Raw genomic sequence first — 27,522 nt, forward strand, 5'->3', positions numbered from 1 at the left:
CCCCGGCGGTGCTGTGGCTCTTGCATCACGTGACCGGTGTGTATGTGTAGGACTGTAGGGGTTATTCGGGCAACTTTTAGCTTCTCCCGCTATGTTTTTATTTCCTTTTTAAATTTTTTGAATGTGGAAAATGATGAAAAGTGTTGCGCCGCCACCGCCTTTTTCTCTTTCACAGACGTTAGAAAAGAAGAAAACAAAATTTACAAAATTTTTTCAAAAGATTTTTTTTCGTATTTGGAGGACAGGCGACGAAACCCAAAAAGGGTCCCGTCCTTTCCCGGGTGGATCGAAAGATCCAGGAAACGCCCACCATTCGTCGGTTCATTCCGACGATTTTTTCTTTCTTTCTTCTTTTTCAAACACTCGGCGTCTCTTTTTTTTCCTTTCTCGTTGACGCAACTGATCCCGCACCTCTTCTATTCATATCGCCCATCCAAATAATCTTGTTTTTCTTTTTCCTCCTCAGACTTGACTATCCAACGGTGAAATAACCGGCGTGAATCGGGGCTAGGCAGCGACCGTCATTTCAAACGTCAAAAGATTATCAAGGAATTGAAAAGTTGACAAGAAAATGAAGAAGAATGAAGAAGATTTTTGTAGATTCCCGGGTGGTCACGTCGTTTTCACGAGGCGACGAAGTGCGACGATACGCCGAGACAATCAAAGCCAAAATGGTCACCTTGTTGTTGTTGGTCTCAACTGAATTTTCGGGAGTACATAAGAATCAGCTGACCAGTGTGTGGGCATAAGAACGTGTTCTACTACACTAAGATGTCAAGAATCACATCGAATGGAATTGTTGTGGCAGCAGTAGCAGCTGGGGGCACGTTGTCAGGTGGTCGTGTCACGTCGCATCTTTTAAACGTGAGGTAACAACCAGCGAGTCTTGTCAGTTGTAACGCAAACCGGCAGCCATTCCTCCGTCATCTTTTTTTCCCTTTAGGAGAAAATAACTCGAGCGATTGTCTCATGTGACGAGTGTCTGTTATTTTTAAAAAAGAGAAGAGACTTGAAGGTGAATAGATTTGCAAGCGCCGTAATTGGTGTATAATGAGTAACGATGGGAACTTAATAACTCCAGGCTGTGCCCCCGTGAGAAAACTCAATTTAAAAAGAAACGACAACAACAATCGGGCGGGTTACGGGGTAAAAGGCTTTTGTTGGTTTGTTTGTTTGTTGCTAGACGTAATCACCTGACGGGAGTAGAGAGAAATGGTAACCTCCTCGACTTCATTCCAGGTCAAATCACAACTGTAGCACAGATCTCTCCACTTTGAAAAAGATGAAAAACATTTTCTGTTTGGGCGTTTTGAAAGGGAAAAAACTAATAAAAACGTCCTCATTTTCTAGATTTTGCCTTTTCCAACGCCACCCAAACTATTTCCCCCCCACTCGCTCTCCCGACGTTTGGGAAAACACATTCCTGCGTTTGAACCGCGTGCGACTGCTGCTGCTGTGGCCGAGTTCTGTTTTTCGGGTGGAAATCATTTGGAAAATGTTGCCCCGGTGTCAAAATGAAAAATGGAATCGGGCGCAAAAATACCTTTGGACGGCGTGAGTGGACGAGTGTACGCGTAATTGATTGGCTCCAAGGGAGGAATTAGGACATAACATCACTGCACTCCTGATGGCGGGTGATCCTTTTTCTTCCCGTTTCGTTCGGTAGTCACGTTCCCTCATCCACGGGATTATATGGACCAGTGATTGTTGCAGGTAGTACAAATATTCCGACACTCATTAAAGTTTTTTTTGACTTTCTACTTTTGACCAGGAATTTTCATCAAAAGGCCAAAGTCTAAATCAAAAGACTCTCCCAGAAATGCTACTCAAAAAAGTGCATAACTAATGAGGCAAATGGTGAATGGTCCCGAAATGAAATTTAAACAATTCCATTGAATCTTTTGAATATTCTTTGACGTTAATGATTTTGCCTAGCTGACGCTGCAGTGTAGTTACATCCGCCTGGCTGCTGCTGCCCGTTGTTCTTCCACACGCAGATGATTCACCGATTTACAAATAGATTTCCCCCTTGGCCACTGCACTTTCCCGGAGAAGAAGAAGAAGAGAAATGGGTGGGACGACATGAATTACATCACCAGAAAGAAGGAAAAAACACAAAAATTGTGCAACAATTGCCGGCCGACTTGCTTCGGCCGTGACGATGGGATCCGGGCCGACCGCTTGAAAGCAGAAACACAGACATCAAGATCTTTGTCTGGGACATTACAAGAAGAAGAAGAGTTTTAGGCAACAACGTACGTGCTCGGCTCACGCTGGCACTGTTGTTTATTCCTTCCACCAAAGAGTTCATTCTCATCGGGGTTGCAACCAGTGCGGGAAAAGAGAAGAAGATATCCGCCTCCTCGGCAACAACAACAACAACAGCGGACGATAATACGAGCTGAAAGAAAATCATAATCACCGTCGTAAAAGGTAAACCAGAAGGAGGAAAAGAACTGGCAGAATAAGAAAAGAAACTTATTCTTATTCGTCTTCTTCTTCTTCACATTTCTGTGTGTGAGTGTGTGTGGGTCTGGGGGACCCCGACAGAGCCTGGATGCCACCACACGGTCGGTTATATAGAGTCCACACACACACACACATAGAGACGTACGTGTAGGAAAATAAAGGAACCAACTTGCACGAATGAAATTGGATTCTCCTCGACAACAACGGGGCCCGCGCTCCCATATTTATGATCAACGGCAGAAGAAGAATATACAGGTAATCTCCCTCTGGGTGTGAAATGACTTGATTTCGGTGTGCACTATGAGAAGGTAAAATAATAGCGTAGCGATTCCACACACATCCGCCGCTCCAAAGAAATTGAAGAAGAGGCCAGTTGCGCCGTTTGGCCGCGTGGTGGCGCTGCGAGTCAGCTGCTGCTGGGAGGAGGTTGGGTTAGAAAACGTTTTCTGTTCAATTTTCAGTCTGCTGGTGCACGCGGTGAGGTATGGTCGCTCGTTTTTCTCTGCTGACGTGATTCGTACATTTGACTCGTTTGCTGTTGACTTGTTTGAGTGAATTGAATATTTGGATTGTTGATCGAGAAGAAAAGAATTGATTTCCCCGTTGACGTCGATGATGGTTGGATGAATAATTGGCAGCCATTGCAGATTGTGTGACCTCGTGGCGTGTGCGGCCTTGATTGCCAAAATCTCTCGTAAAAGACAAGAGTTTGAAAACAGTTACTATTGTTGTTGCTATTTAGGGTTTGTGTTGGATCGACTTGCAGCCCTGACGATGATTGTGCAATGTGTGAACTTGTTTTTATTGTTGGCAACATCGGCCAATGGCTTCAACTTGGAGCCGAGGATTCCGGTCATGAAGAACGGCATGGCCGGCTCCTATTTCGGATACTCGGTGGCACAGCACCAGTCGGTCAGCGCCGAAACGGGTGCCATCCTCAACAACTGGTGAGTTCATTTTCTCTCGATTTATGTGTCTCTCTTTATACCTGTCGATTGGTGTGGTGTGATAACGATTGGTGTTACGCAATACCTGGAACTCTTTTCGAGAAAAATTATTTGGTGGGCACACGGTCGTCATGTGGGCGAATCGAAAGTGGTTGAGTAATAACATCCCCCCCAAGGTCGCACTCGACCAACCGCATTTGAATTGTTGTTGGTGTTCCATTTATTTATTTCCCATTCCACGTATTTCCTCAGTTGATTGCCATTACCATAATTAGTGATTTTTATCCCCCCGCCATATTTACAAGGATCTTTTCCACAACCACACGATCCACGACTCTTTCTCTGTAATTTTTGATCAAAATTATTATTACCTTTGCCTTTTGTTTTCTGTCTGCTTGGCCGACCGCATCGCCGGGTAACAAACAAAAAAACGAAATGTATAAAAACAACAAAATATCCCCGAAAACCATTTCCTTTTAATAATGAGCTTTTAACACGAATGAAAAGGGACTTTTTTTTTCGCCGTATTTTTTTAGAAAAAGTCTCACAGAAACATTTTTCCAAAGTGTTTTTTCTCTATATAATTTTTTTATTTCTCTCCTCCCTCTAGTTTTATTTGAGTGAAAGTTGTTTGTTTGAGAGAAGCTTTTTCTGCTGGGCGAAAAGATAAAAAACGTCCAAATGATTTGACGCACTGGCGATCACACGCACGGCAATTCTTCTCACGCGTTTATGCTGGCCAATTCCATGTGGAGCACGTCAAATGTCCGTCACTGACTCACACACTCGTTCCGCAACATTTTTCCTCCATTTTCATTGTTTTTTCTTCTTCACAAATTCGATTAGAAACGTTTTTTTTTAAATGCTCGTAAACGAAACTTGTTTAGCGATAAAATAAAAAAGATTTCGAAACTAAAACACGAAATTTGGAGAATTCGATTTTGATGTGGAAATCGTGAAATTCCTCGATTAACTCTGAAATTACCATATTTGTTTTATTAGTTAAGTGATTCGTGTGTGTTGTTTTTCCTGTCGAATTTTTTGGCGTAGGATTCCGGTTTTTTACTCTACCCCCCTCTCCCTTTAAAGAATGCGAACCCTGCCATATATTCCGTTTCCCATTCTTTGGCTGGTTGGTCTTCGGTTGACTCTGCAGAGGAGGATTTACTTCTTAAGAGATGGTGGTAGCCAATAAGGTTCTCTTCTTAGATGCAGAAAGCGCTCGCTGTTTTCCAGACAATCAAATTGTAATTTGTTTCTTCTTCCTTCCACCTTTTTATTTTTCTTTCTTTCTGCTCAGGGAAGAAGAAATTTTTTTCGAAAGGTGGAGAGATGCCTTGTTAGAACCCCCCCTCTCTTCTCAGGTACATATCTCGTGGCATCTATTCCATCGAGACATTCGAGCCAGCCGAGAGTTCCTTCTTCTTTTCTTTACCCGGTAAAAGTAGAAGATAAAAGGAAGGAGATGCGAGGATAGTAAAAGATAATACCAAAAGAGAAGAGATTCAGAAACCCCATGAGGAAGAAGAAGAGTCTATACCTAGGGAAAGGGGGGGCTGAAATTGTGGTCGACTAGTACAATTCTACCGCACAGGTATTGTTAAAACTTTCCCCCTTTCTTTTCTCCAAGATTATTTTTCATCCCTCCGCCACACAAGATTCGTTTACGTGTTGCCTCTTTGTCAGTCGAATTTCACCTTTATTCCATCGGGGCCAACTGCAATTCCATGAAAAATTGAGGGGGGAAGGGCTCTTGCATAATTCGGAGATTTGCTTTTCGTACTATCGCCCATTGTTTGATGGCATGTCGTAGCGTCGGATTGAAAGGGGTGGCCGGATATATCCCCCCACTCCACCTTAGCGATAGTCGTATTACGTATTGGATTCCTCGATTGTTTTTTCACGATTTCACTCGCTGCTATCGGAAAGTCTTCCATCAGTTGGCCGTAAAATTCCTCCACCAAACGATTTTTATTTCGGGGGTAGAGAATATTTCCTGGGGGTTGAAACGCTTCAACTGCCGAGAATAAAAGAAGAAGAACTTGTCGTCTACTAGTTTTACTCTCTTCCCTTTTTTTCTCAACATTTTATTCTCCGAGTTCATGTTCTTGACATGTTGTCGCAGACTGCCACATGAATCGTATATTCTCCCTCCTCCTTTTTTCTAGCCTTCAATAAAAGAAGAAGAAGAGGAATTTTTTCGTGTGTAGGAAACTCGTGTCTTGTTTTCTCCCTCCCCCCTTCACCTTTAGAGACCGCAGGTACAATCAGCCGCTAGGTGCGTCCTTCTAGGCTCTTTCCAGTCTCACCTTGACGTTTCACATTTCCGATGGGTTGGAAAATGTCGAAACTCTTGAAATGTTTGGGTCATCTTCTTTAGTTCTTTTTTTAGTCCCTTTGCAATTGATTTCCAAATGTATTTCTTCAGACTTGAGAGTCGACCCTTCAATCGTCGAAACACTTTGGCGGAGTTAAAAAGTTGTTGCGTGTTTAAGACTCGACACAACAAGAAAAAGTAATAACGTTTACTCAACTTGTGTTGAAGAGGTTTGTTACGAGCCTTTTTTTTATTTTACATGTTTGGCGTGAGAAAAAGGCGTTGCCTCATTTCCATCCATCGCCTTTCAGTCGTCGTCGCACGTCCCAAAAAATCGAAAACATCTCGTTTTTTTTTTTTTTATCAAAACAAAAAACTGGACGAGACAAAATCAAATCACGAGTCCTTTTTAATGGATTGGAAGGTGTTGTTTGCGTGCTGAGGCGTGGTGGACTCGAAAGAAATCAAAAACAGAAATCCAAATAATATTTGGAAAACCAAAAAACCAAAATCAAATGGTTCGGAATGAGAGAAGGTGAAGGAAATGATGAATCGTCTGCCGAGAATTCTCTCATTCCATTCGATGAATTAAACATGAATCCAGGGAATCTGGTTTTCTTCTTTTTTGTCTTCTTCTTGTTTTTACGGCCTGGGCCTTAAATGGTTCCAAACGCCATCATCTTGTATGCCGTCGTTCGATTTGTATAGATCTATCGTTATTGGGATTTGGGATGGAAAATAATAATCAAATGGTTTTTATTCAAATGAAAAAAAAGAAACGTCCAGCTGGAAATTTCTTTTCCCCACTTTTGCTTAGCCTGTGAACAGTTTGTGGATGTGGGAGGTGACGACAAGTGACAGGTTTTGGGTTATTGTGTGTTTGTTGTTGTTGTGTCGGCACACCAAACGACTTTGTCATCGTTTCTGACTTTTTCTTCCTGGAAAAGGAAAATGCCCGGCCTGACATTTTTCTCCACCCAGGCAGGAGTGGGGGGTGGCAGGGGTTGTCCACCGGTAGAAGAACGACTACCTGACAACGATGATGATGATGATGATGTAAAGGATAATAACACATCACACGTGCAGTAAAGAGGGACAAGACACGAGACTCGGCAAAGGGTTGCCGAGTACACACAGCAGCAGCGGCGTAGAGTGAAGCAACAACTTTTGGGTTGTTGTTGTTGTTGAGGAAAAGACGGGAGTGCATTACAGCAGCGGGCGAGGGGAGATTGATTGTGTTACACGCGACCCGGCCCTCCGTGACGTTGTGGTTTGGCCGGTCGGTCGATTGGTGTGGTGCTCTATCCTTTGCTGGTTCTTCTTTCACTCTACTAGACACGTCAATTGCCCAGGCCCAGGAAACCACCACCACAACCACCGCCAGTCTCGTATGTCTCGAGTGGGGACTGGTTAAATACATGTTACAAGACAACAACAAACAACAACGGCTACCGAGATTTTTGTTTTCTTCATGACTAACGCAATTTGATTGTCGCCGAATTCCTTGGTTTCGGATTTATTTTGGGACGGATACCGTGACGAAACGGACAGGCAGACACACGTCCCCATTTTCATTGCCGCCAAGAAACCAACCCCGAAGGAAGAAAAAGTCGGGAGGGAAATAATAATAATAAGAAACGTCGGCGAAACCTGCGGGAAACTCACAGGAGAAAATCACAAGTCAGTTAAGCCAAAAAAGACAGTCAGACAGACGTGCGCAGGCATTCTTGGATATCTTTCCAGATGGCCGCCGCTATTCTTCGTTTTCTTCTTCGTTTGGGGTTTGTCGTCCTTGCGTCCCAGCCCCGACGACGACAAGCCCAGGGAACCAAGAAACAAAATTCGAGTGTGTGCCGCGGTTATTTAGAACGAATGAAAAGAGACACGGGGGCCAGGATTATTTGCGCCTCGCTCTTTTTTCCTTTTTTCATGAATCCTTTTAAAAAAGAGACGTGCCAGATTTTTCGTCTATTTCGGACACGGAGCAACACACCCGCGTTCCAATTTCCCTCTCTCTTTTCTCCTTTTTTTTATTCCAAACTTTTCGCTGGAAAATCAACCCGAGAAAAGTTGTTGTTGTTGTTTATTACGCGTAGTAGATCTGGCTCCTTGGCTGTTAATAGCGCCCGCCTGGAGATTGAAAGGGAATTTTTTTTTTGACCCACAATTTAGACGATGAAATGTGATTCAAAATGTTTAGAGACTTTTTTTTCCTGCCGGCTTGTTTGTCCGAGTACACAACATCGGACAAACATGCCAACGTATTTTGTTGGCATATAATTATCAAATGGAAACGGCTAGCTGCCTTTTGTAAAAACACGTCCTTCCACATTCCCCGTTTTTGTTTGTTTTGTTTTTTGCGCGTGACGTTGCATTCAAAATATGACCCATAATATATAAGGAAGACTGGGAGAGGAGGGGGTGGGTTACCTGTTGTTGGTCTGGATGCCTTTCTTATCCTTGAGATATTGATTGATTGCCTCCTGTAAGAAGAAGAGAAGAAAAAAAAGGAAAAAATTTGGACGTGTCGGCTCGTTTCCGTCGATTTTGGAAAAATTCAAAAAATCAAAAATTCCATTTTTTTTTTCATGTAATCTCGAGCACGTTGTTTCCAAGAGGGGGGAGGCAGGCAGTCATGATTACAGCGTTTTGGAAGCACGTTCCATGCATTAAACATCATCCATCGCTCGAATAATAATCAAACGGTGTGTGCTGTATTATATGAATAACTGCCCACCCCTTGACTCCTGACTTGGTTTTTCTTATTCTCTCTTCTCTCGAGGGATGTGATGAATTGGTGTAATACTAATCGGGAAACGAAATTAAACCGTAACGACTGCTGCTGCTGCCACCACAGAAAAAACGAAACGATTTTCCATGTGAATAAATGAATCGTTTGATTGTTATCCAAATCACTGACCCAACCTTCTCATTTGTCGTTTTTCTTCATTCTTACGTGGCGTGAGAAAAGGAGGAATGAGGTCGGCTGGCCAAGAGAATAAGGGAAGTTTTTCCTTTTATTTTTTTAAAATAATATTTGGTGGTCGTTACTGAAATGTCCGAAAGTTGTCGGCTCTTCCGGTCGTGGATGAAGCTGTTTTTTCTGTGTACCCACACACACCCTCGTCTGCTGCCGCCTTCTGTTCAATATGTATGGACGTGAAACCCCTTTTTTTCTTTCTTTGGGAGAAAAACAAATTTGTTGTTTCTTTGTTGGTTGTGGGAGAATGTTTTAGTTTTTCTTACCTTGTGGGAAAAAAGGGAAAGAAAAGGCGACGGCATTGGGGCATCAATTTCCTCTTTCCCAATCACGAAAATGGAGCCTCTGCTGTTGTTTCTGATTTTTCCATGAGTTTGGCGTTGCACACAAACGCGGCTGTCACGCTCCTTGATGAATGAGCTCTTGTTTCTCCCGTCGTCTCTCCTATAGATTTTCTCTTTAATGACTCTTCAAATATACATCTAGAACATCGGCAAAGGCCGGCCCATTTGATTCCCCTCGTTTCTGTCGATGATTTATTTGTTTGGAAAGTTTTTTTCTTTCTTTTCCCTTTTTCTGGCACCTCCCGCGTGAACCGACCGGGGTCACGCCGGTCTACAATACGGGAGCCCCCAAACGAAAAAAAAAAAAGGAAAAGTGTCGGGATAAAGAGTGAAAGCGGCAAAAGGTTGAACTGCCTCTTCTCGTTGCTTTTTCAACACCCGACAGCCATTCAAGGCAGCAACTAGTACAAGGGAATCGTGCAGCGGCAGCCAAAGCGTGAAAGTTTTCTCTTCTTTTCAACATCCACCGCCGCGCAGCCTTGGCTCTGTGGTCCCCCTCGATTTCGTTCGTGATCGGCAAAGGCCAAACAAAAATTCTCCTTTTTCTTCTTCTTCCCCCATTCTCTCCCGATCACTTTCGAAATCTTTCCATTTTATTTTGTTTTCCTCTTTTTGTTGTTTTCATTCGCCGTCCTTGGGGCGCCGTTATTATGAATTCCCGTCAAGTCCAAGTGTCTTTGCGTCACGGGTCCACGACCCCCCTCATACCTGGTCACACTCACGTCACCCGGTAATTGTAATAGTCGCGCGTAGGCAATGCATTGCCCGTGCAATGGAAAATGGTTTTTTCCTTTTTGTCTTTTTTGCTGTTTCTTGTGTAATGGGCCGATAGAAAGTGGCGACGATGACAAAAGCGATGATTTTGCACGACTGGTGAATCTGGGAGGAGATGACTCATCGCCAGTCATAGAAGAAAAAAAGGGGGGAAGGAGGTCTCTGAGATCAGCGCAGACATTTTCTCCTTGGGCGCCATCATCAATTCCCATGGAAAGTCTGTGGAACGTAGACGTTGGGCCGTGCCAGTTTTTGGCAGCCGGGGCCACCCCTCTTTCTTCTTCTTCTTTTATTATTATTATTATTATACGTTCGTCGATGTTGGTACAATCAAAGCTAGTGCCTGTCGCTATGTTACACTTTCCCTCTAGAACGACGACGACGAAACCAGTCGGTTCTTCTTTTTTATCCCTCGAAACTATTCGTCTTGTTCCATCTCTGCCCCTGCAGAACGACCCCATCAGTTGTTCTCTTCTTCCTGTCGTTCCTTATTGGAAGAGAAGGAAAGAGCCTTCCTTCCTACCATCCATCTATCTATATATCTATCTATTGCATCCATCCTACTGGTTTCTCAGACTCTACAACCAACTCTTAAATGGAAGCGTCGACTATATCACAAGAGAAAAATAAGAAAAGCTTTTTTGAGGCCAGCCCCCTTTTTGTTCTTCCCATTTATCGATCCGGCTTGTTGTTTATTTCAGTCGAAAATATTATCTTTCCTTGTCTCTCTCTCTCTCCGCCACTGGCATAAGCCACTAGGATCTATCAGTCCTGGTAGCCTTGTTGTGTTTGGTCGGTTGGCCGTTTGTTGTTCCAGTCGACGGAGCCGTTAACGAGCTACTTCCTTCTCTGCTGGCCGACGGTCGGAAATGCGAACGAGCCGGACAAACAGAGAAATCACTTGTGCGCCTCAAAAGCGACTCAATCGTTCACCATTCAACAGCGATCGATGCAGCTCCCCCCCTCGTTTCACAAATGCACTCCCGATTGGGTTATCTATTTATTATTATTATTGGATATAATAATAATATATACGGGCTGTTGTTGTTGTTGTTGTTTTTGGCCCGGAATCAAAAGCCCGCACCATTTTGCTTTCCCTTTTTTTTTGGGGTCGGATGCTCGGATCTGTCACGGGGTTGTGAAGTGATTGGCCTCCGATCGATACATCGGTCCCGTCTCTTTTGTAGCAACTTTTTTTCTTTATTCGTCTTTTTGCTGCTGCTGCTGTTGTTGTTGTTGTCTTGCAACAACCAACGTACGACGAGATGAAGATAAGATGAGCCGATCCGGCGGCGGCGAGCGCCGTAGGGGTGGCAATGGCAGTAAGAAAGAAGAAGAAGAAGAAGGAGACGTCTGTTTGTTGGTGTTATTACGCTGCCATCAGTGGCGCGCGGACGGAGGTCGACACAGCCGACACCCGATACCCGACCCCAGTCACAGGGGTGTCCTCTTGTCCCGAAGAACTGAAAACCCCAACTGGGGAAAGATCCACGCCCTGTTTTTGGCCTCCCTTTAGAGCAGCAAAGGAGAAAAGAATGAAAAGAGATTAAGTTCCACGTCTTGTATCGAAAGCATCTCCTGCATAGCAGACGGACGGGTTTGGATTTCACGTTTCACTACTTGAATGTACGCACACACACACACCGAGCGTCGTATCTTTTGAATCAAATCTCGACAAAACTGTCCTCTCCTCGAACGCTTTTCTTTTTCTTTTGCCAAATCTTTTTTTGGGGGGGGTTTATTTATTCGACGTCATTGTAGTCCAAAAATGAAAATGGAGTTGGTAGCGCGGGGTGTGATTCACAACTGCTGCGAGTGAAATGGAAAATATCCAAAAGGAAAGTGTTTTATAATAATATTATGCTGCTGCTGCTGCTGCTGCTCCAGTGCTGCAGGGGAAGCAACGACCTCCGTGGGGGGGAGGAGGAGGAGAGTTTCATGAAGAAGAAAACGGAAAAATGATTGCCCAATTTCATCTCATTTCTTTCTCTTCTCCCCAGAGCGTCGACAATTTGAGCAAGGGGCAACTAGTCAAAAGTACTTACACACGATGATGATATCGGGAATGAAAATGTCTATTATCAACGGCTTTCATCAGACTCTAGAAACTCTTTTGTTGGTGGTAACCGACCGCTCGTCTCCTTTTTTTTGGCGTGACCAACTTCTCCTTTTTTCCCTTGGCTGGGAATCGGAAAGACTAGAGTTGTTTTCTCTTTTTCTTTCTATTAAGCAGCGGGACACGGTCGGCTGTGCAGACTTGTCGACTTTTCAATCGCTTTGCGGTGCGGTGGCGTCTGCAGCAGATTGGAACCTTTTCGGAAATCGGTGGGGGGACTGGGGCGTTGTCGTTTTGCCTGTCCAGCACTTAGAGGATCCATCGCGATCTATTGCTGCCCTCCCGTCTCAACCTGCTGCTGGCACATGTAGCGACTAGGTGTAGAAAGCAGCAACAAGAGGGACGCTCGAGAGCCTTTTCCTGATTCGGCTGGGTGGAGCTCACCTTCTTTTATTTATGGAATTTTCTTTCTCTTCTTTTTTCGGGGCCGCTTTTTTCTCTGATTTTGATTTATGGAACGTCGTTTTTCACCCCAAAAATGAAATGACATTTCTTATTTTTCTTATTTTTTTAACGAGCGATGCATTCGATTATTATTAATGAAGTTATTATTATCGGAATGTCGTTTGGAGTAAATAGGAAATTGCCGATTGCGTGTTGTTGGTTTGGCCGGACGGACCATCATTCAAATGGATCGTTTGCCGTTCATTGTGGACCGTGGCTTTTTTTCTGCTTTATCGTTTTAAAACATCGTTCGTTTATTTGCGGTTTGCGCTAAGGGGCGATCGACGCAGCAGTCGGCGGTCGGTCGAGAGAGAAGAAAACATTTTCCGAGTTTTGCAGTTGAAAGGCAGCAGAATGCAAGTTGTTCCTTATTTTCCCAAACGACAAGTCAATAAATAACGAAACCATCAAGTCTGCTCCCATCAAGGCGGAGAAAAGTCATGAAAATGCTTATTTTCTTCAAAGGTGCCATCGCCCGGCACTTACTCGATGGATGGAACGCCAAAGAGAAATGGCTCTTTTTCTTTTTCTGTGTTGTTGTCGCTGTTTGGGACCCACGTCTGTCTGTCTCTCTCTCCTTTTCCTTCTTTTTCTCTTTAGGAAAGATCCGTCATCGTTTGGCGGGCGTGAGCCTCTGCATTGCATATTCCATGGCACCTTTCTCCCTTCTTTTTCTTCTTCGTCTTCTGATGTTGTTGTTGTTGTTGTTACGGTCGATTTCTCTTTTTGGGCCGCTTCTTCTTTGCCTCTTCCATATCTCATAAAGATGGTGACGGCCGTTATTTCTTGTTGTGAGAGGAGAGACGCCACCCGCCGATATGGCCGACCATTTCCTTTTTTTCACATGAGTTTGCTAGTTCTCGTCACTTTGCTGCTGGCCCGGCCTTTTCTCTTTTTCTCTCTTATGGCCGTTGCGAGAGGGAGAATGTGAACGGCGCTCGTCCACTCTCTTTGGACCTCGCGTGTGTCTAGCGAGTCCACACACGTCGAGAGAAACAGCCGGACATGACGTCAAAGCAAAAGAGCGGCCCGCCGGTACAAGAAGTTAAGAAGCGGGGGATGTTGGTCGTTCCCCAAAAAGAACCGAAAAACAATCGGAAAAGTAAAGAAGAAAAAACGAACCCTTTGGGTCGGTTTAGTTTGTTTGTTTCCCCTTTTTTCCCGTGTGGTCGTTAAGGACTTTGATGGATAGACTTTGACTGAATCTGTCAATGAATGCAGCCGGAATGAAAAGGTCAGCTGTTAGTCTCAATCTCTTCTTGTTGATTGTTGACGCTGGTGTGTGTGTGTGTTTGACTCTGCAGTGGTTTGTTTCTCCTTCTGGACGATTTCCGCCGATGCTGCTGCTGCTGCCCTGGCTGCGGCTTATCTCTTCTTCTTTTGATACATTTTCGGGGCTTGATCAGGCCATCTGCTGTTTTGATCACGCGGCGGACCTTTACTCCCTTTCTCCCATTTTAGCCACCACTCTGTCAATTAGTTTCCATTCGTCGATGTCGAGAGGTCCGGCCATAACCGCCGAATAAATAAAGGCAATTCGTTTCATTGGGGCCAAATGGCGGATGACAATAAGAGGATTGGGACGACAGTCAATTGCGATGGAGGAGGGGAGTTATATGGTCTGTTGTCTCTTGCCTCTGCTGTCGCCCCGTCACCAATAAACAAGAGACACGAGGACTGGGCCCCTCTGCCATTGTTCTGGCTCGTCTTGTTCTTCTTCTTTTTTTATTGTCGGGTCGTTATAGATCGACAACTATCGACCCCCCTGGTGCACTAAACAAGTGAGGTTGTTACTAGTTGACGTGACCAAACTTGTGTGCTGTCCATTGTCTCTCTCTTTGTCCGGAAATGCGTTGCGAATCAGCCGATCGAGCGGAATGGTCATTTTCTCAATTTTCAAATGCCACGAGTTGTGTAGTCGACTGAGTCCCCCCCTCTTTTTTGTGGCTGGCTATCGTTCGACAGGAAGTCGAACCGACCGAAAGGCAAACCCTCAACCAAGAGCTCCAGTCTGGCTGCGTGGGAGTGGCCTTTTGAGCTGCCCAAAAGAGACGGGGTCGGGTGGTGTATTGTGTACTCTTTTTCCAAACTCTACTCACGCTACATCGAATCCGTTTGCAAGCGAAACCCGAAATCCCGGCTGCAACCCTTATTACGGCGAGTTATGCGATCTCCCTTCTTGGTTGCCAATAGTTCTCCAGTGATCACGACGGCCTCGGTTGATTTGACAATGGCCGACTGCAATGGAATAGAAGAAACGAACGAACGAACGGCGTCGAATGTGAGCCAATGAAATGATGAGCCCAAAGATGTTTTGACTTGACGGGGCTCACCGCGGGAATAGAGAAGTTATGGAGAACTGGCAAAGGCGTTTGTGTTTGTGTGTGTTTTGATGGATGGGAGTAAGACGAGGTGCAAAAAGTCTTTTATTTTTATTTTTATTTTTTTGAGTGGCCGTTTTCGTGGCCGCCGAGTCGGGGAAACTGTTTTGGCCGCTCGGGTCCCGATGGCAGGGCAGGAACCCGACTGTGCGGATGGCACATCTCGAGTTGAGTTTGATGATGGATGACTGGCCGTAACGAGAGAAACATTCGTTGTTGGTTAGGACTTGCTTCAAGGGAGGCGTAGCTGAAAGTGAAGCACCGCAACGGTTCGGGCAACTGCTCCAAAGGTCCCAGCAGCAGCAGCAGCAGCAACGGTCGATTCTTTTACATTTCTCTCTCGTTCGACTCTCCCTGCAGAGAGAGAATGAAGAAGAAAAAGAAAAACATTGAAGACGGTCGGAATTCATCTACTGGAACCAATTGGAAATGGTTAGAGGATGATCCTTGACGTGTCTTCTTTTTCTTTCTTTTTTCTTGATGATTCAACACGCGAGAGACGTCATCGTTGTCGGCTCTCCCCCTGATTGGATCCGGCCAAGAAAAAGAAGAAAACAAAAAGCCAAGACAGACGTTGATTCACAAAGACATGCACTTTCTTCCTCCCCTCATCTTTTTTCTTCTTCCAACTGCCATCGCTGCTCCTGCTGCTGCTGCTGCACGGACTTGGACGAACTGTTGAGACTGCAGATCGGGGGGTGGTATATACGTACCGGTGGTGGTGGTGGGGGGGTTACGTCGAGAGGTCATTAGCGTTTGAGGCTGTGCGTTTGGGTGGGTGCTGTCATCCGTCATTGTCGAGAGAAGAAGAAGAAAGAACGAAAGAAAGACGGTGGTGGTGGTGGTAGATGAGGAGAGGGCACAGTCCGGGATCAAGATTCGAATGCCAAGACCCTGCCTTAGCCCCAGGTCGTCGTGGCTCTGTACTTAATCAAGATAGAAATAAGATAAACCCAGAAGAGGAAAACAGGGAAAAACAAAAACAAGGAAGAAATGTGACGAGACATCATCATCATTATCATCCGTCATTCGCTTTTCTTGATGCAAGGAGGGGGGGAGATGTTGTGTGTCATTGCTGTTTCGTGACCGGTGAACAACAACAACAACATCAAGAGATAAATGCGCTCCCGGTCACTTATAAGATGAGTCGTCATCAAGAGAATATGAGAGCAAAGGCCCTCAACCTTTTGTCTGTCTGTGTCGTTTCTTTTTCCATCGGGTTGACGGGACGGTTCGCTCGGGTGAATCCGTGTCGAGAGCTAGGCGAGACCCTTTCCACCTTAATCGCATCCCGTAATATCGAATGAGGAAACGACTGGCGGTCGAGAGAGAACAACCACCACCGCCACCCAAAAACGATAAAAACCGCCAACCCTTTCACGTCGATTTCCCCTCTCTTGTTTTTCATTATTTCCCTTTTTGTGTGTAAGGACGATGACATCATCGATAACAACATTCGCAAAAGGAGAAACTGTTGCCATCGACATAAAAGTGCAGTCTATTGAAAAAAACCCACGGTCCATTCCCGTCATCCGGTTGCTATTAGTTTGGACGACTTTTTTGGGGGGCCACTTTGTCGTTGCAGTTTTATCCCATTCATTCACGACCCTGACTTCCGGTGCGTTTAATTCCTTTTACGGTTGATCGTGACATATCGGGCGAAAAGGCAACAAACCACTAGAGATGGCGCTGAATGATTTGCTCGTCGCTGTTGCATAGTTGCAGGTCATGATATCTTTTTTTTTTCCCAGGTCCCTCTTTTGTTGTCGGGGGGGATAATATTTCGTGATCGGGCGGTATTAAAATAATAATGCAGCCCATCTCTCTCTCTCCCCCTGGGCAGCATTCACTGGACAGAGATGGACGATGACAATCTTTTGGCGCAGTGTGTTTGTCTGTGTAATGATTCAGACTTCCCTTTTTTAAGCGTGCGCTTCTTTTTGGTCGTTGCTCGATGGATGGATGTATACGGATGTACACGAAAATAAAAATGAAAAAAAAGTGCAGACCCTACCGCTTGCCCTGCCATATTTGGATGATATATTTACCCCGTCGTAATTTTGTCTTTCTTTCTTTCTTGTTTGTGTTTGGATAAAAGGTTACTGGTGGGAGCCCCGCTGGATCAGAACTTGCAGCCAGGGACCAACCGCTCGGGAGCGCTGTGGAGATGCCCCATGACGACACGGAAAGATGACTGCGTCCAGGTCGTCACCGACGGCAAACGAAGTACATACATCTCGATCCAATCTTTTCTTTTTTTTTAAATCCAGTTTTTCTTCTTTTTGTTATTTCTTTCATTTTTAATTTTTTTGAAAAAATGCATTATTAATCATATATATTTTTATAATAATAATCATTTTCTCTTTCACGCCGATGATCACTTGTCGTTAATCGATTTCCGTTCATCTTGCGCTGAGCTTTCATTAGACCAAAACAAAACAAAAAAATCTATTAGTATTTGTCGTTCTGTCGAAACTTAACACAAACGCCATTTTTTTCTCTCTCTTGCGCGCGGCGATTAATGACTCATGCTGAATTCATATCGTTCCATTCGTTTTGTTTAATGGCCCATCATTGAAAGAGTTATTAATCAAACTAAAGTGATTTATCGGCAGCATTATTAATAATCTTGTTCATCAATCTCATCCATCAGCGTCTTTTTATTGAGTAGAAGCCTTTTTTTATTTACTATTTACATTAATTTATGCAACAACCCAAAAAAAACAACAACAACAACATATTGTGTTCTTCTCTAGACTGTCGATTTATTCTGGCTCGGTCCGTAGTCTTTATACTCAAGTCACGTGTGCATCGATTCATCTTTTGATCATAATGGCGATACGTGTTGATTAAATTTGTTTCATTTTGTACCACCTTCATCTTCTCTTTCTCTTTCTTTTCTTTTTCTGTTTTTCTCGAAAAACAAACAAACGATCAAAACAAACAAAAACAAATCTGTCTCAATGTTCCATCATCACAGACGCCGAGAGCTACCTGTACGACGAGAGTAAGTCGATCCGTCAACCCATCAACCGTCTGATTTTCTTTCAAAAAATAATCCTTATCACTTTCCCCCTTTATTTTTATTATTTTTTATCCCGACAAAATTTTTAAAAAAAAGGAAAAATAAAACAAACCAGAAAAGAAAAAAAAAAGTAGAAAAATGTCGTGTTTGTTGTTGCTTGTTTCTGGCACTCTTTCAAACGATCGGAAAATCTTTCAACTTGTTTCCTGGCTGAGTTGTTTTTAAAGGCCTCGTGTAGGTGTCGAAACAAGCAACACCACACACACACACACACTCACTGTCAAGACAATCCTGAAAAAACATTCTTCATTCACTCTCCAGTTATTTTTTATTTTTATTATTTATTTTTTTTTTTTACCTTTTTTGATTGATTCTCCCTCTATAAATGCAGTAAATTATTTATCCTTTCACACAGACGACTAGACACACCTGATTGGATTTGCATCTTTTATTATTTCCAATTTTATTTTTGCTCGTCACGTGAAAAGAAAAAAAAAGCATGTCGTTTGTTCTTCTTCTTTCACTTTCGTCTCACACACACACACGGCACAACTTTGACTCTCTCACGGCTTATTATCTCATGATGTTGCTATCGTTACAACCGCTTTGAATGACTTTACTGGCTTGGCAAAACCTCCTTCCTTCACGGCTTTGATTTCGCGCACAACACACTGAAATTTCCTATTACAAAAACCAAAACACGTTTGAAAAAAAAAACTTCTTCCATGCCTGTCATTTTTTATTTATCGAACAAATTTCCATTTCTCCTGATTTGTTTATTTCTTTCATTATTTGATGTGCAGACGCGAACAAAACACACAGACCAAATTTCCCCCCCTCCCCCGACCCTCCATGTTTCGTGAAAGGGGCGAGAGGAATCCAATCGTGACGTGCGCGATTCCCCATTGAACGCCACCACTTTGACATGCCTCGTGTTTGTTGACAACAGCAAAACCCGAAATTGGGCGAGCGCACGACACGATTGTCTTGTTCCCCGTTTCTTTTTATTCATTTTTCTCCCCTTTTTTCCACACACACACACAAAGGCATGAAAAAGTTCTCTCACTATTTTTGCTCGACCGTTTTTGGTTCTTTTGTCATTTCTTTGAACATTTTCAAACAACAGAAAAGACCAAAAAACTCTTCAGAAAAAAATGCACAGACAAAAACACATTTACTGTACACAACAACAACATCACTTTCCAATTTAGTGGCTGCATTTTTGTATTATTATTTTATTTTTTCTCTCTTAAAGAGATTCCATCCACAAACAAACATTCTTAGACTCTTTTTCTCTCTCTCTCTCACACACACACACGAACGCCTAGTCCGATAACGAATGCTGATGATGTCATGTTTTCTCTCCCTAATGCTCTCTGATGTGCTGCTGCTGCTGCTGCTGCTGCTGTTTTGGTGCTGATGATCAAATTAGATATCCGATCGAACCAGTTAGTGCCTCCGCTGCCCGACGAGATCAAGGACGGTCAATGGCTGGGCGTCACCGTACGAAGTCAAGGACCAGGTCGTAAAGTCTTGGTGAGTCTTTTTCTTCTTTTCTTCTCCTTTAAACGTATTGTTATCTCAATGTAGGGAGGGAAAGCAAGTAGGCTGTGTGGTTTTCCTCGTTTGTTTGTCGTTCAAAGTAAAGCCATCCTGTTAAATAACTTGAACTTTTTTGTTTTCGGGGGGAGTCGTGGAGAAGGAAGAAAAGGAACCTGTTGTGTGTGTGTCTGAGATGGGCTTGTTCAATCAGCTGCTTTATTTGGTGCCAGAGTTGTTCTCCCTCCCCTGTACTGCTGAGTCAATATTGGAAATTCTCGACAGCCCATAGCAGAAAAGCTGTGACGGAGTGAACTGGGCAGCGCAGGGCCGTGCCGTCTCTCTCTCCCGGCATCCAACTGAATCAATATTGACTCGCTTTGCTGAAAAACAGAAATATGGACAGTCTGTGCAGATGCTTGTGGGGTCAGCTCTTATCGGCTGAAACCAACAAGGCCTCCACAAACGCACACACGGACAGAGTGAAAAGTAACTGACTTGGTTTCCCTGGACTCGATTCGATACATCTACTACTACCCCTTGCAATGTCAGAGTCCGCACCCTTTGTCAATAATTTTAAAACTCAACTTTTCCCCCTCGAGTCTTAGGGAAGATTATAGTTTGATGTGATAAACACAAAATTGCTGTCGGTTGGCTGTCGCTTACAATCTGGCAATTCCTCAAATTTCTCTTTTCTTTTTCTTTTTTTCTTTTGAAAAGGTTTGCGCTCATCGCTACATCCGCAAAGGAGCCGACTACCAGGTACGCCAATCGCAATACGAGCCGAGCATGATGGAAGAATGTGTCTGTCATTGATCTCCGTCGTCTAATGTGCAGATGTGCTCGATGCAAATGCGTTGTTGTTTAATTTTCTATTGGTTTATTCATTGCGTCACGATTCCTTATTCATTTCGGTGATGTATTTGACAGTGGGGCCAAGGCCTGTGCTACACGCTGACCCAAAATTTGGACTACGATGAAACGTGGGAGCCATGTCGCGGACGCCCGACTACTTGGTATGCCGCTTTGCTTTTCACCTACGCCATGCGCTCATTTGTTTCACGCTTCTTGCCTTTTTCTTTTCTATTTTATCTCCGTGGCTGGAATGTTTTTCCAGTTCTAAAAATAAATCAACACGCGTATTTTTCTTTTTTGATTTGACTCGACTCTCTGCTGTTGCCTTTTGCCTACTGCCAAACCTTTTGTAGGGCTCACGAGCAGTTTGGCTACTGTCAAGCTGGAACGTCGGGTATGCTGCTGGATGACGACACGGCGTTGATTGGCACTCCCGGGCCGTACACCTGGCGCGGCACCGTCTTCGCCGTCTCCGTGTCGGACGACTTCCTCCACCGTGACAAGACACTTTATTACGGACCGCTAACCCAGGATCATTCGCCCGTCGACAAATATAGCTATCTCGGTATGGCCATCTTTTTTTCCTTTTTATTCTTTTTTATTCTCCTTTGTGTGTTGTTTTCGGGCTTTTTGCTTTATTGGGCATCAACACTGTCGGCCGGCCCCTCCAGCTGCTCCCGTGGACGGCCGGACAGAGTGGCCCTTAAAAACAGGCGAAAACAAAGCCTCAATAGCCCAGTGGGACGACGACTCTATCAACTCGTGTCATCTGCTTTTACACGTCGTGTCGCCTTATCGCCCTCGGGTTTTGATTTGTTATTTTGGCACTTTTTTGTCGCCCGGCAGGAATGAGCGTCACGTCGGGCAAGTATTTCGGCAGTAAAGTCAGTTATGCGGCTGGAGCCCCGCGATCCAACGGCACCGGCCAGGTGGTCATCTTCACCAAAGTCAAGAAAGCCGAGAGCCAATTGCGCGTTCAGTTGGTCCTCTCCGGCGAGCAGTTTGCTTCCAGTTACGGCTACCAGATCGCCACTGCTGATCTCAACGGTGACAGGTAAACATAACTCGTATTTTTTCTTAAAATGAGAATCGTAAAAATTTGATCGTGTGCAATCGGTTCCGCTTGGCCTGCGCATCTTCACACACGATCGTCGTGTCTACTAGAAAAAGTCTGGGTGGAGAATTATTTATTTATTTTCTTTTTCTATTTTCCTCCCTCTCTTGCGTGGATGCAAATGTATCATTAAGAGTTATGTCCCTCCATCGATAACGCCCCCCTCCTCTTTCTACCTCCCCTCACTCCTACTGTCTTGTGTTGCCTGTGTAGTACCCTGCAGACGATGGCAATGTTTTATTCATTTCCAATGATTTGATAGCCGGGGTATCTAAGGGTTGTGGAAGAAAAGGAGGAGGAACCGTGACCAGAGAAAATTGAATTCATTCGACCATCATTTCCATAACTATTGGGAAAATGCCGTCACTCCAACAACAACAACAACAACAATAACAGCACATGAGAAAATCTCGGGCGTGTGTGAAATTTTCCTTTCAATCTTGTTGTATTCCTCCCCTTTTATTTGACCCCCCCAATCTTTCTTTCTCTCAGACATGTTGATGACGAAAATGATAGCGAGAAATGTGTACGTGCAGTAGATTCTTTTGTGCAGTGGCAGGCAGTTTGTGCAGTTGAGCTTCGGAGAATTGTGGATGCGATGCAACATCCAAATTTGACGTGCATCTTGTTTGCTGATTTGTGTATCATTTTCTCGTTTTGTTCTGTTTGATTTGATTGTCTTTCTCTTTTCTCTCTAGCCGGGCCGATCTGATAGTTGGCGCTCCGTTTTACTACGACCGAGAAGCGGGCGGAGCCGTCTACGTCTATTCCAACCCGCCCGACGGTGGTCTGACGGCCGATACGCCCTACGTCAAGCTCGTAGGCAAACCCGAATCAAGGTATGCAATGCACACAGTGGGAAAAAAAAACGATCATCTTTCTTCTTTCTTTCACCTGGAATAACGAATGGCCTACATTCCAGCATCATCTTTGATTGCTTTTCCGTGTCTCTTGACCAAGTTTCAACCTTCTGTTTGTTTGTTTTTTTGTGGCTTTTTATTTGTTCAGATTTGGATTCGCGCTGGCCAATCTCGGAGACATCAATAAGGATCGCTACGAAGACCTGGCCGTGGGCGCGCCGTACGAAGGCAAGGGCGTCGTCTACATTTACCTAGGCTCCAAACATGGAATCATTACCGAGCCGTCCCAGGTATTGTCCCCTGTCCAGTCTCTTTTTCCCTCCCGTATTGTCTTGTAGAGAGAGAGGACAAGGGAAGACGGACGGGCAGCTGCTATATACAAACGGAAATGGTGTCCCATCTGTCTGTCTTCAGCCAACCCTTTTCTGTCCTGTCCAACCGTGTGCGCATTTCACACGCACTTTGACTTTTGTGGCCCAGCAGTTGCCCAGTTGTCGAAACGCTTGGCGATTGTTGTACGACAACTGCCGTTTCTGCCGTGCCGCCACGGATAAATCTCGAAAGGAAAAAAGAGGCGAGTTTCTATCTGCCGTCTGGTGTCGTGTGCAGCGGTGCCCAGCACTCGTGAAATGCGCAAATTTATTGACGTATCTGCCGGACACTTTGAAAGAGTTGGAGAGTAATAGTTCTTTCGGGTGGGGGGTTCCATAAACCACGCCAAATGGTTAGCATGTAGGGTTTTCTTTCTTTCTTCTTTGTTTTGTTTTTTCTCTTGTTGTCCTCAATATGGACGCAGCTCTGCCTGCTGCTGCCGACGCTTTCTCGCGTCTTTTTTACGAGCCAACTTTTTTCTTTCTTTTTTGCTCGCGCTCCACGACGGACAATAACAATGAAAGGTGGGGGAGCAAATAAAGCCTTTGCCGCCTCCTGTGTTGCCCATTGACGCCCAAAACTTCGTGAGTCTGTACCGTACCGTGAGTGTGCTGTCGCGGTTCCCTATCGGATCCCTGCGCTTCTTGTTTTATTTCTCCTGGCTGGGAGGAACTAGTTGTCTGTTTTATGGCTCACCGTTTTGGCTGTTCACGAGTCGAAGACTAGAAGAAGAAAGTTATTTGGTGTTCTGTTTTATGTTATACCAAAGTTTTTTGTTTTTCCTCTCTCCCAATTTTTCTTCTTTTTTTACTCAATTTCAATTTCGATGTAAATAAAAACAGATTTTGAAAGCGGAGGATATTCCTGGCATTCCTCCGACAACGTTTGGCTATTCGCTGAGTGGCGGCCTGGATATGGATCTCAACGACTACCCCGATTTGATGGTGGGCGCTTACGAGGACGATCGTGTTTTCCTCATCCGATCCAGACCCATCATCGGCATCCTGACCCGTGTCCAGCCCGAAGAGAATCTCAAAAACATTGACCCCAACACTCCCGGATGTGAGAAATACCCGAACTCGACCGAAGTCTGGTGATAACCCCTTTTTATTTTTATTTTTTATTTCTCTTTTCTCTCTTGGAATGAGACGATGAGGTCACTTGTTATTTTATTAAATTATCTCCTTAACGTTTCGTCATTTTCCGTTCCAGTTTCTCGTTCAACGCCTGTTTCGCCATGGACTCTATGGAGGGCTACTTGCGAGCCAACGATCTGGAACTCAAGTATCGCATCGAGGCCGAGACGTTCAGCGGACGCAAATTCTCGCGCGTCCATTTCGCTCACGGCCTGGCCGAGAAACCCCACGTCGTCGAGAGGAACATCCAGCTGAGGGGCGTGCGCAACGGAACGGAGCAGTGCTTTGTCGAAACTGCTTTCGTCAAGGTTTGTGTTTGCCTTTGATTTGATTTCTGAGCTCTTCTATCTTTCCGTCTCTTTTTTTGGGCTGCTGCCCATCTTTCTCTCATTCCTGATGGAATTTATCGATCCCCCTTTCATTCCTTCGTCTTCACCCCCTCCCTCGCTCCTTATTGTAAGGAGCCAAACTCTTTTAAAAATCAAATTTCGATTATGTATGCAGGAGGGGACCCGAGACATTCAATCGGCCGTAAAGTTCCGCATGGGCTACACGCTGGTGCAGCGGGAGCCGAGGAGTCCGCGGGACGGCGACCCTTTGCCCAACATCAACCAATATCCGATCCTCAATCAGCAGGAGGCATCGAAAACCTTCCAGGCCACGTTCGAGAAGGACTGCGGCGATAATGATGTCTGCGAGAGTAACATGGTTACCGTAGCCAACCTCGATCTCCCCCAAGGTATGCCACATGCCAGCCAGCCAGCCAGCCCCCCCAACCCCTTCTAATAGATAACCAAATCCAAAACACACTTCATGATTCACTCTTCAAAATCCATACCAGTTTTATTTTTTCCTTTTTGTTGTTTTTGGTTGTTTTGTTGTTTTTAAACAAATATGGTCGAGTCTAAAAATGCATTTTTCTTTTTCTTATTTTCCTTCTCTATTTTCATCCCCTTCCTTCCTTCCCCTTCAGGCGAAGATGGCGTTTCCATTCTGGAACTGGGTGAGCTCCAGGAAGTCGTCCTGGACATATCCGTTACCAATACGGGAGAGTCGGCATACGAGGCCGGTCTCTACGTCTCCCACCCGCGATCGCTCAGCTTCATCGGCCGAGTCTCGGAGGCCAATCAACTGCTCTGCAACTCGTTCAATGCCACCATGGTCACGTGCTCGCTGGGCAACCCTTTCAAACACGGGTAAGTGGACGCTACTTGAATCTCTTCCCAAAAAGCCCAAAAAACTTGAAAGTTTGTTGCCCCGTCCCGTTCGACAGATCTGGATACGTCAAACTGCGGTTCAATCCCAGCAACGTCGAGGATTCTGAAGCCCGTCTGGCTTTCCTCATCTTTACAAACACGACGTCTCAAGAACTCGAACCCCAAGGCAACATTCCCGTCTACGCCAACGTGGTCAAACGAGCCGAAATCTCAATCAAAGGGTATGGCAACTATACAACTAAACAAAGTCTTGGCAGCTCGTAGAGAGTCACAAAATAATTATGATCATTACTTTTTCGTGGCGGGCTGATTATTTTAGATTGGGCCGACCGGAGCAGGTCTTCTTCGGTGGCGAGGTTCAATCCACCATCAAGTACCGTGACGAAATCGGCCAGCCGCTGCTTCACAGCTACGAAATCTACAATGCGGGACCGTGGAAGGTGCCGTTCCTGTCGGTCATCGTTTCGTGGCCCTACCAGGTCGAGAACGGGAAACCCATCGGCAAATGGCTCCTCTACATGGACGAGACCCCTAAAGTCGACGGTAAATAACCAACCCCTTTCATTAGCCAAGTCTTTTAGGAGCCGTAAAAAAGGCCGACGCTGATGAGCGTTTCGAAATTGAATTTCTGGTCCGGAAAGACAATCAACTGGGGGCCCTAAACATTTTTAACTGTCGTGGTTTGACTCGTGCAGGTGATGGCGAGTGTATCATGGATCCCAAGCAAGTGAACGTGCTCGATCTCCCCAAGCGGCCCGGATTCGTCGAGGCTCCCATCGAGCATTTGGCCAGACATTTGCCCGTTCCGACCATCAGCGACATTGACGAGAACGAGATTGTTGAAATGGAATCCGCGCCGGTTAATTCAACCCGTCAGAAACGGCAAGCGGGCGTCGTCATTCTGCCCGAGGCTATCGTCGATAACGAGGGCAAGACCCGCCACGTCGTCACTATGGTAAATTAAAACCCCGAAATCTGCCCACCAATCTGAAATGAAAAACTGCGCCGCCGCCACCGCCGCCCCAATCTAATTAAACTGACGTTTCTTTTTAATGCCCGTTTAGGACTGCGACCGCGGGACGGCCAAGTGCTTCATGTTTCGGTGCAACATCAGGAATCTGCAGCGCAAGCAATCGGCCGTGATTAAAATCCGAGCCAGGTCAGTTGAGCAGCGGGCCGCATTTATTTTTGGACGAGTGGGCCAGCGTTGTGACGTCTCGTAACTTTTGGCTTGCCTTTTTGATTGCTTTTCAGATTGTGGAATGCGACCCTTGTCGAGGATTTCCCAGGCATTCACACCGTCAGGATACGTTCCAAAGCCCACATTTCCCTGGATCCTTCCCTGGAAATCACACAGCGGATCGAAGATGATCTCGATTATGTGAGATTGCATTCGTTGTTTCATTATAACATGAATGATTGATTTTTTAATTGTTTTGGTTTTTTTTTTTTGTTTCACTCCCAAGGCTGAAACGATGGCGTACCCGGATCGGTTGGACACTGGCGAGTCACCGTCCGTCCCTCTGTGGATCATCATCGTCAGCGTTTTGGCCGGCATTTTGCTGCTAGTCCTCCTCATCCTCTTGCTCTGGAGACTGGGATTCTTCAAGCGCAAGCGGCCCGACCCCACTCTGAAGGGCAGTCTACTCCAGAAAGACAAGGAGCTCAACGGCGAATACATTTCTTAGTGTTGTACGACGACGACGTTGACGCGAGAGGTGAGCTAGCAGCTTCCCCATGTGCCTTTGTTATGTTATACCCCCCATCCGATTTCGTGACCCGGCTCTGATTGAGTGTGTGACGTAGTGATCTCGCGCTAACCAACGAGTCGTTGAGATTGAAATGAGACAGAGGTTCATATATTGTGTACACTTTTAATTAATTTATACGAGACTACGACTAAGAAATGAGAAATGAATTGTATTGAATTGATTGCCAAGCGCCAAACCCAATCAAGACAAATATCAAGTGCCATTACCGACGACCTCTCTCTCTCTCTCTCTCTGATGGAGAGACGACACTGGCGTGCATTGGCGCACGCAGTTTTGGGTTGTTGAAACACCGACTGTCAAATTTTTCCCTCCAATGTCCATCAAACCACCACCACTGTCGAATTCCCCCCCTCTCTCCCATCTCCCCACCCATGTTGTGTTGTTACGTGTAATTAAATATGCATAGATTATATTCGTGATTTTAAAGTTAACGGGGAGGAAAGTGAAAGAGAGGGACGCGCTGTTCATTCGGTCATTGAGTGCGCGTTTCAGTGTGACACTAACCCTAATTCACTGCTGTAGACATATTTTTTATTCCTTTCGAGTTCAAGAAGAGAAAGTTTTAAAAAGAAAGAAACGTGATTCCACATCGCGCCCATTTGTTTTCGTCCACTTTTCTCCCCCCCCCCCCCCGCACACATTGATCGATATAAATATTGGCGATTCACTGAATTTTTATTTTTCAAATAGCTATCTCATCATCTCGATGCAGTGTCAATGATTTTAACAGTCCCTTGTACATAAATCATTTAACAAGTAAATACAACAAAATTGAGTTCGTGTCTGAAACAGAAAACAACCGCCGAATGCCTTTATCTCTTGGCGGACTTCCTATTTTTTATATCTGCCTTGACAGTAGT

At 45.0% G+C, this 27,522-nt stretch overlaps 1 protein-coding gene and 1 pseudogene across 5 annotated transcripts; both read left to right on the top strand.

Moving 5' to 3' along the window:
- The window catches only part of LOC124311960, a 283,467-nt pseudogene that overhangs the window by 247,862 nt on the left and 8,083 nt on the right, over window positions 1-27,522 (top strand).
- Window positions 542-27,461, top strand: LOC124311981 (integrin alpha-PS1-like). 5 transcript variants are annotated; one of them, XM_046776363.1, is made up of 24 exons: window positions 542-869; window positions 1,351-1,713; window positions 1,772-1,857; window positions 1,936-2,724; window positions 3,212-3,416; window positions 16,871-16,998; window positions 17,753-17,779; window positions 19,230-19,333; window positions 20,057-20,098; window positions 20,267-20,352; window positions 20,545-20,756; window positions 21,038-21,245; window positions 22,004-22,144; window positions 22,314-22,455; window positions 23,380-23,630; window positions 23,750-23,981; window positions 24,178-24,412; window positions 24,647-24,869; window positions 24,947-25,111; window positions 25,210-25,433; window positions 25,586-25,845; window positions 25,955-26,049; window positions 26,145-26,271; window positions 26,357-27,461. In XM_046776363.1, exons 5-24 carry the CDS (start codon window positions 3,244-3,246, stop codon window positions 26,576-26,578), a joined length of 3,297 nt encoding a protein of 1,098 aa, XP_046632319.1. In that variant the 5' UTR covers window positions 542-869; window positions 1,351-1,713; window positions 1,772-1,857; window positions 1,936-2,724; window positions 3,212-3,243; the 3' UTR covers window positions 26,579-27,461. The 5 variants fall into 5 exon arrangements, with proteins under 5 accessions (XP_046632319.1, XP_046632322.1, XP_046632320.1 ...); XM_046776366.1 differs by lacking the exons at window positions 542-869; window positions 3,212-3,416 and having other exon boundaries at window positions 1,364-1,713; XM_046776364.1 differs by lacking the exons at window positions 542-869; window positions 1,351-1,713; window positions 1,772-1,857; window positions 1,936-2,724 and adding an exon at window positions 2,916-3,163.

This window comes from Daphnia pulicaria, chromosome 8 (genome assembly GCF_021234035.1).
Source record: "Daphnia pulicaria isolate SC F1-1A chromosome 8, SC_F0-13Bv2, whole genome shotgun sequence".
In the NCBI taxonomy this organism is placed as follows: domain Eukaryota; kingdom Metazoa; phylum Arthropoda; class Branchiopoda; order Diplostraca; family Daphniidae; genus Daphnia; species Daphnia pulicaria.

Excerpts from the sequence above, each read along its gene's own strand:
- LOC124311981 (XM_046776363.1), top strand. The coding sequence starts at position 3,244 with ATGATTGTGCAATGTGTGAACTTGTTTTTATTGTTGGCAACATCGGCC. Across the intron at positions 19,334-20,056 it reads GACCAGGTCGTAAAGTCTTG|GTTTGCGCTCATCGCTACAT; the intron begins GTGAGTCTTTTT and ends TCTTTTGAAAAG. Across the intron at positions 21,246-22,003 it reads GCTGATCTCAACGGTGACAG|CCGGGCCGATCTGATAGTTG; the intron begins GTAAACATAACT and ends TTTTCTCTCTAG.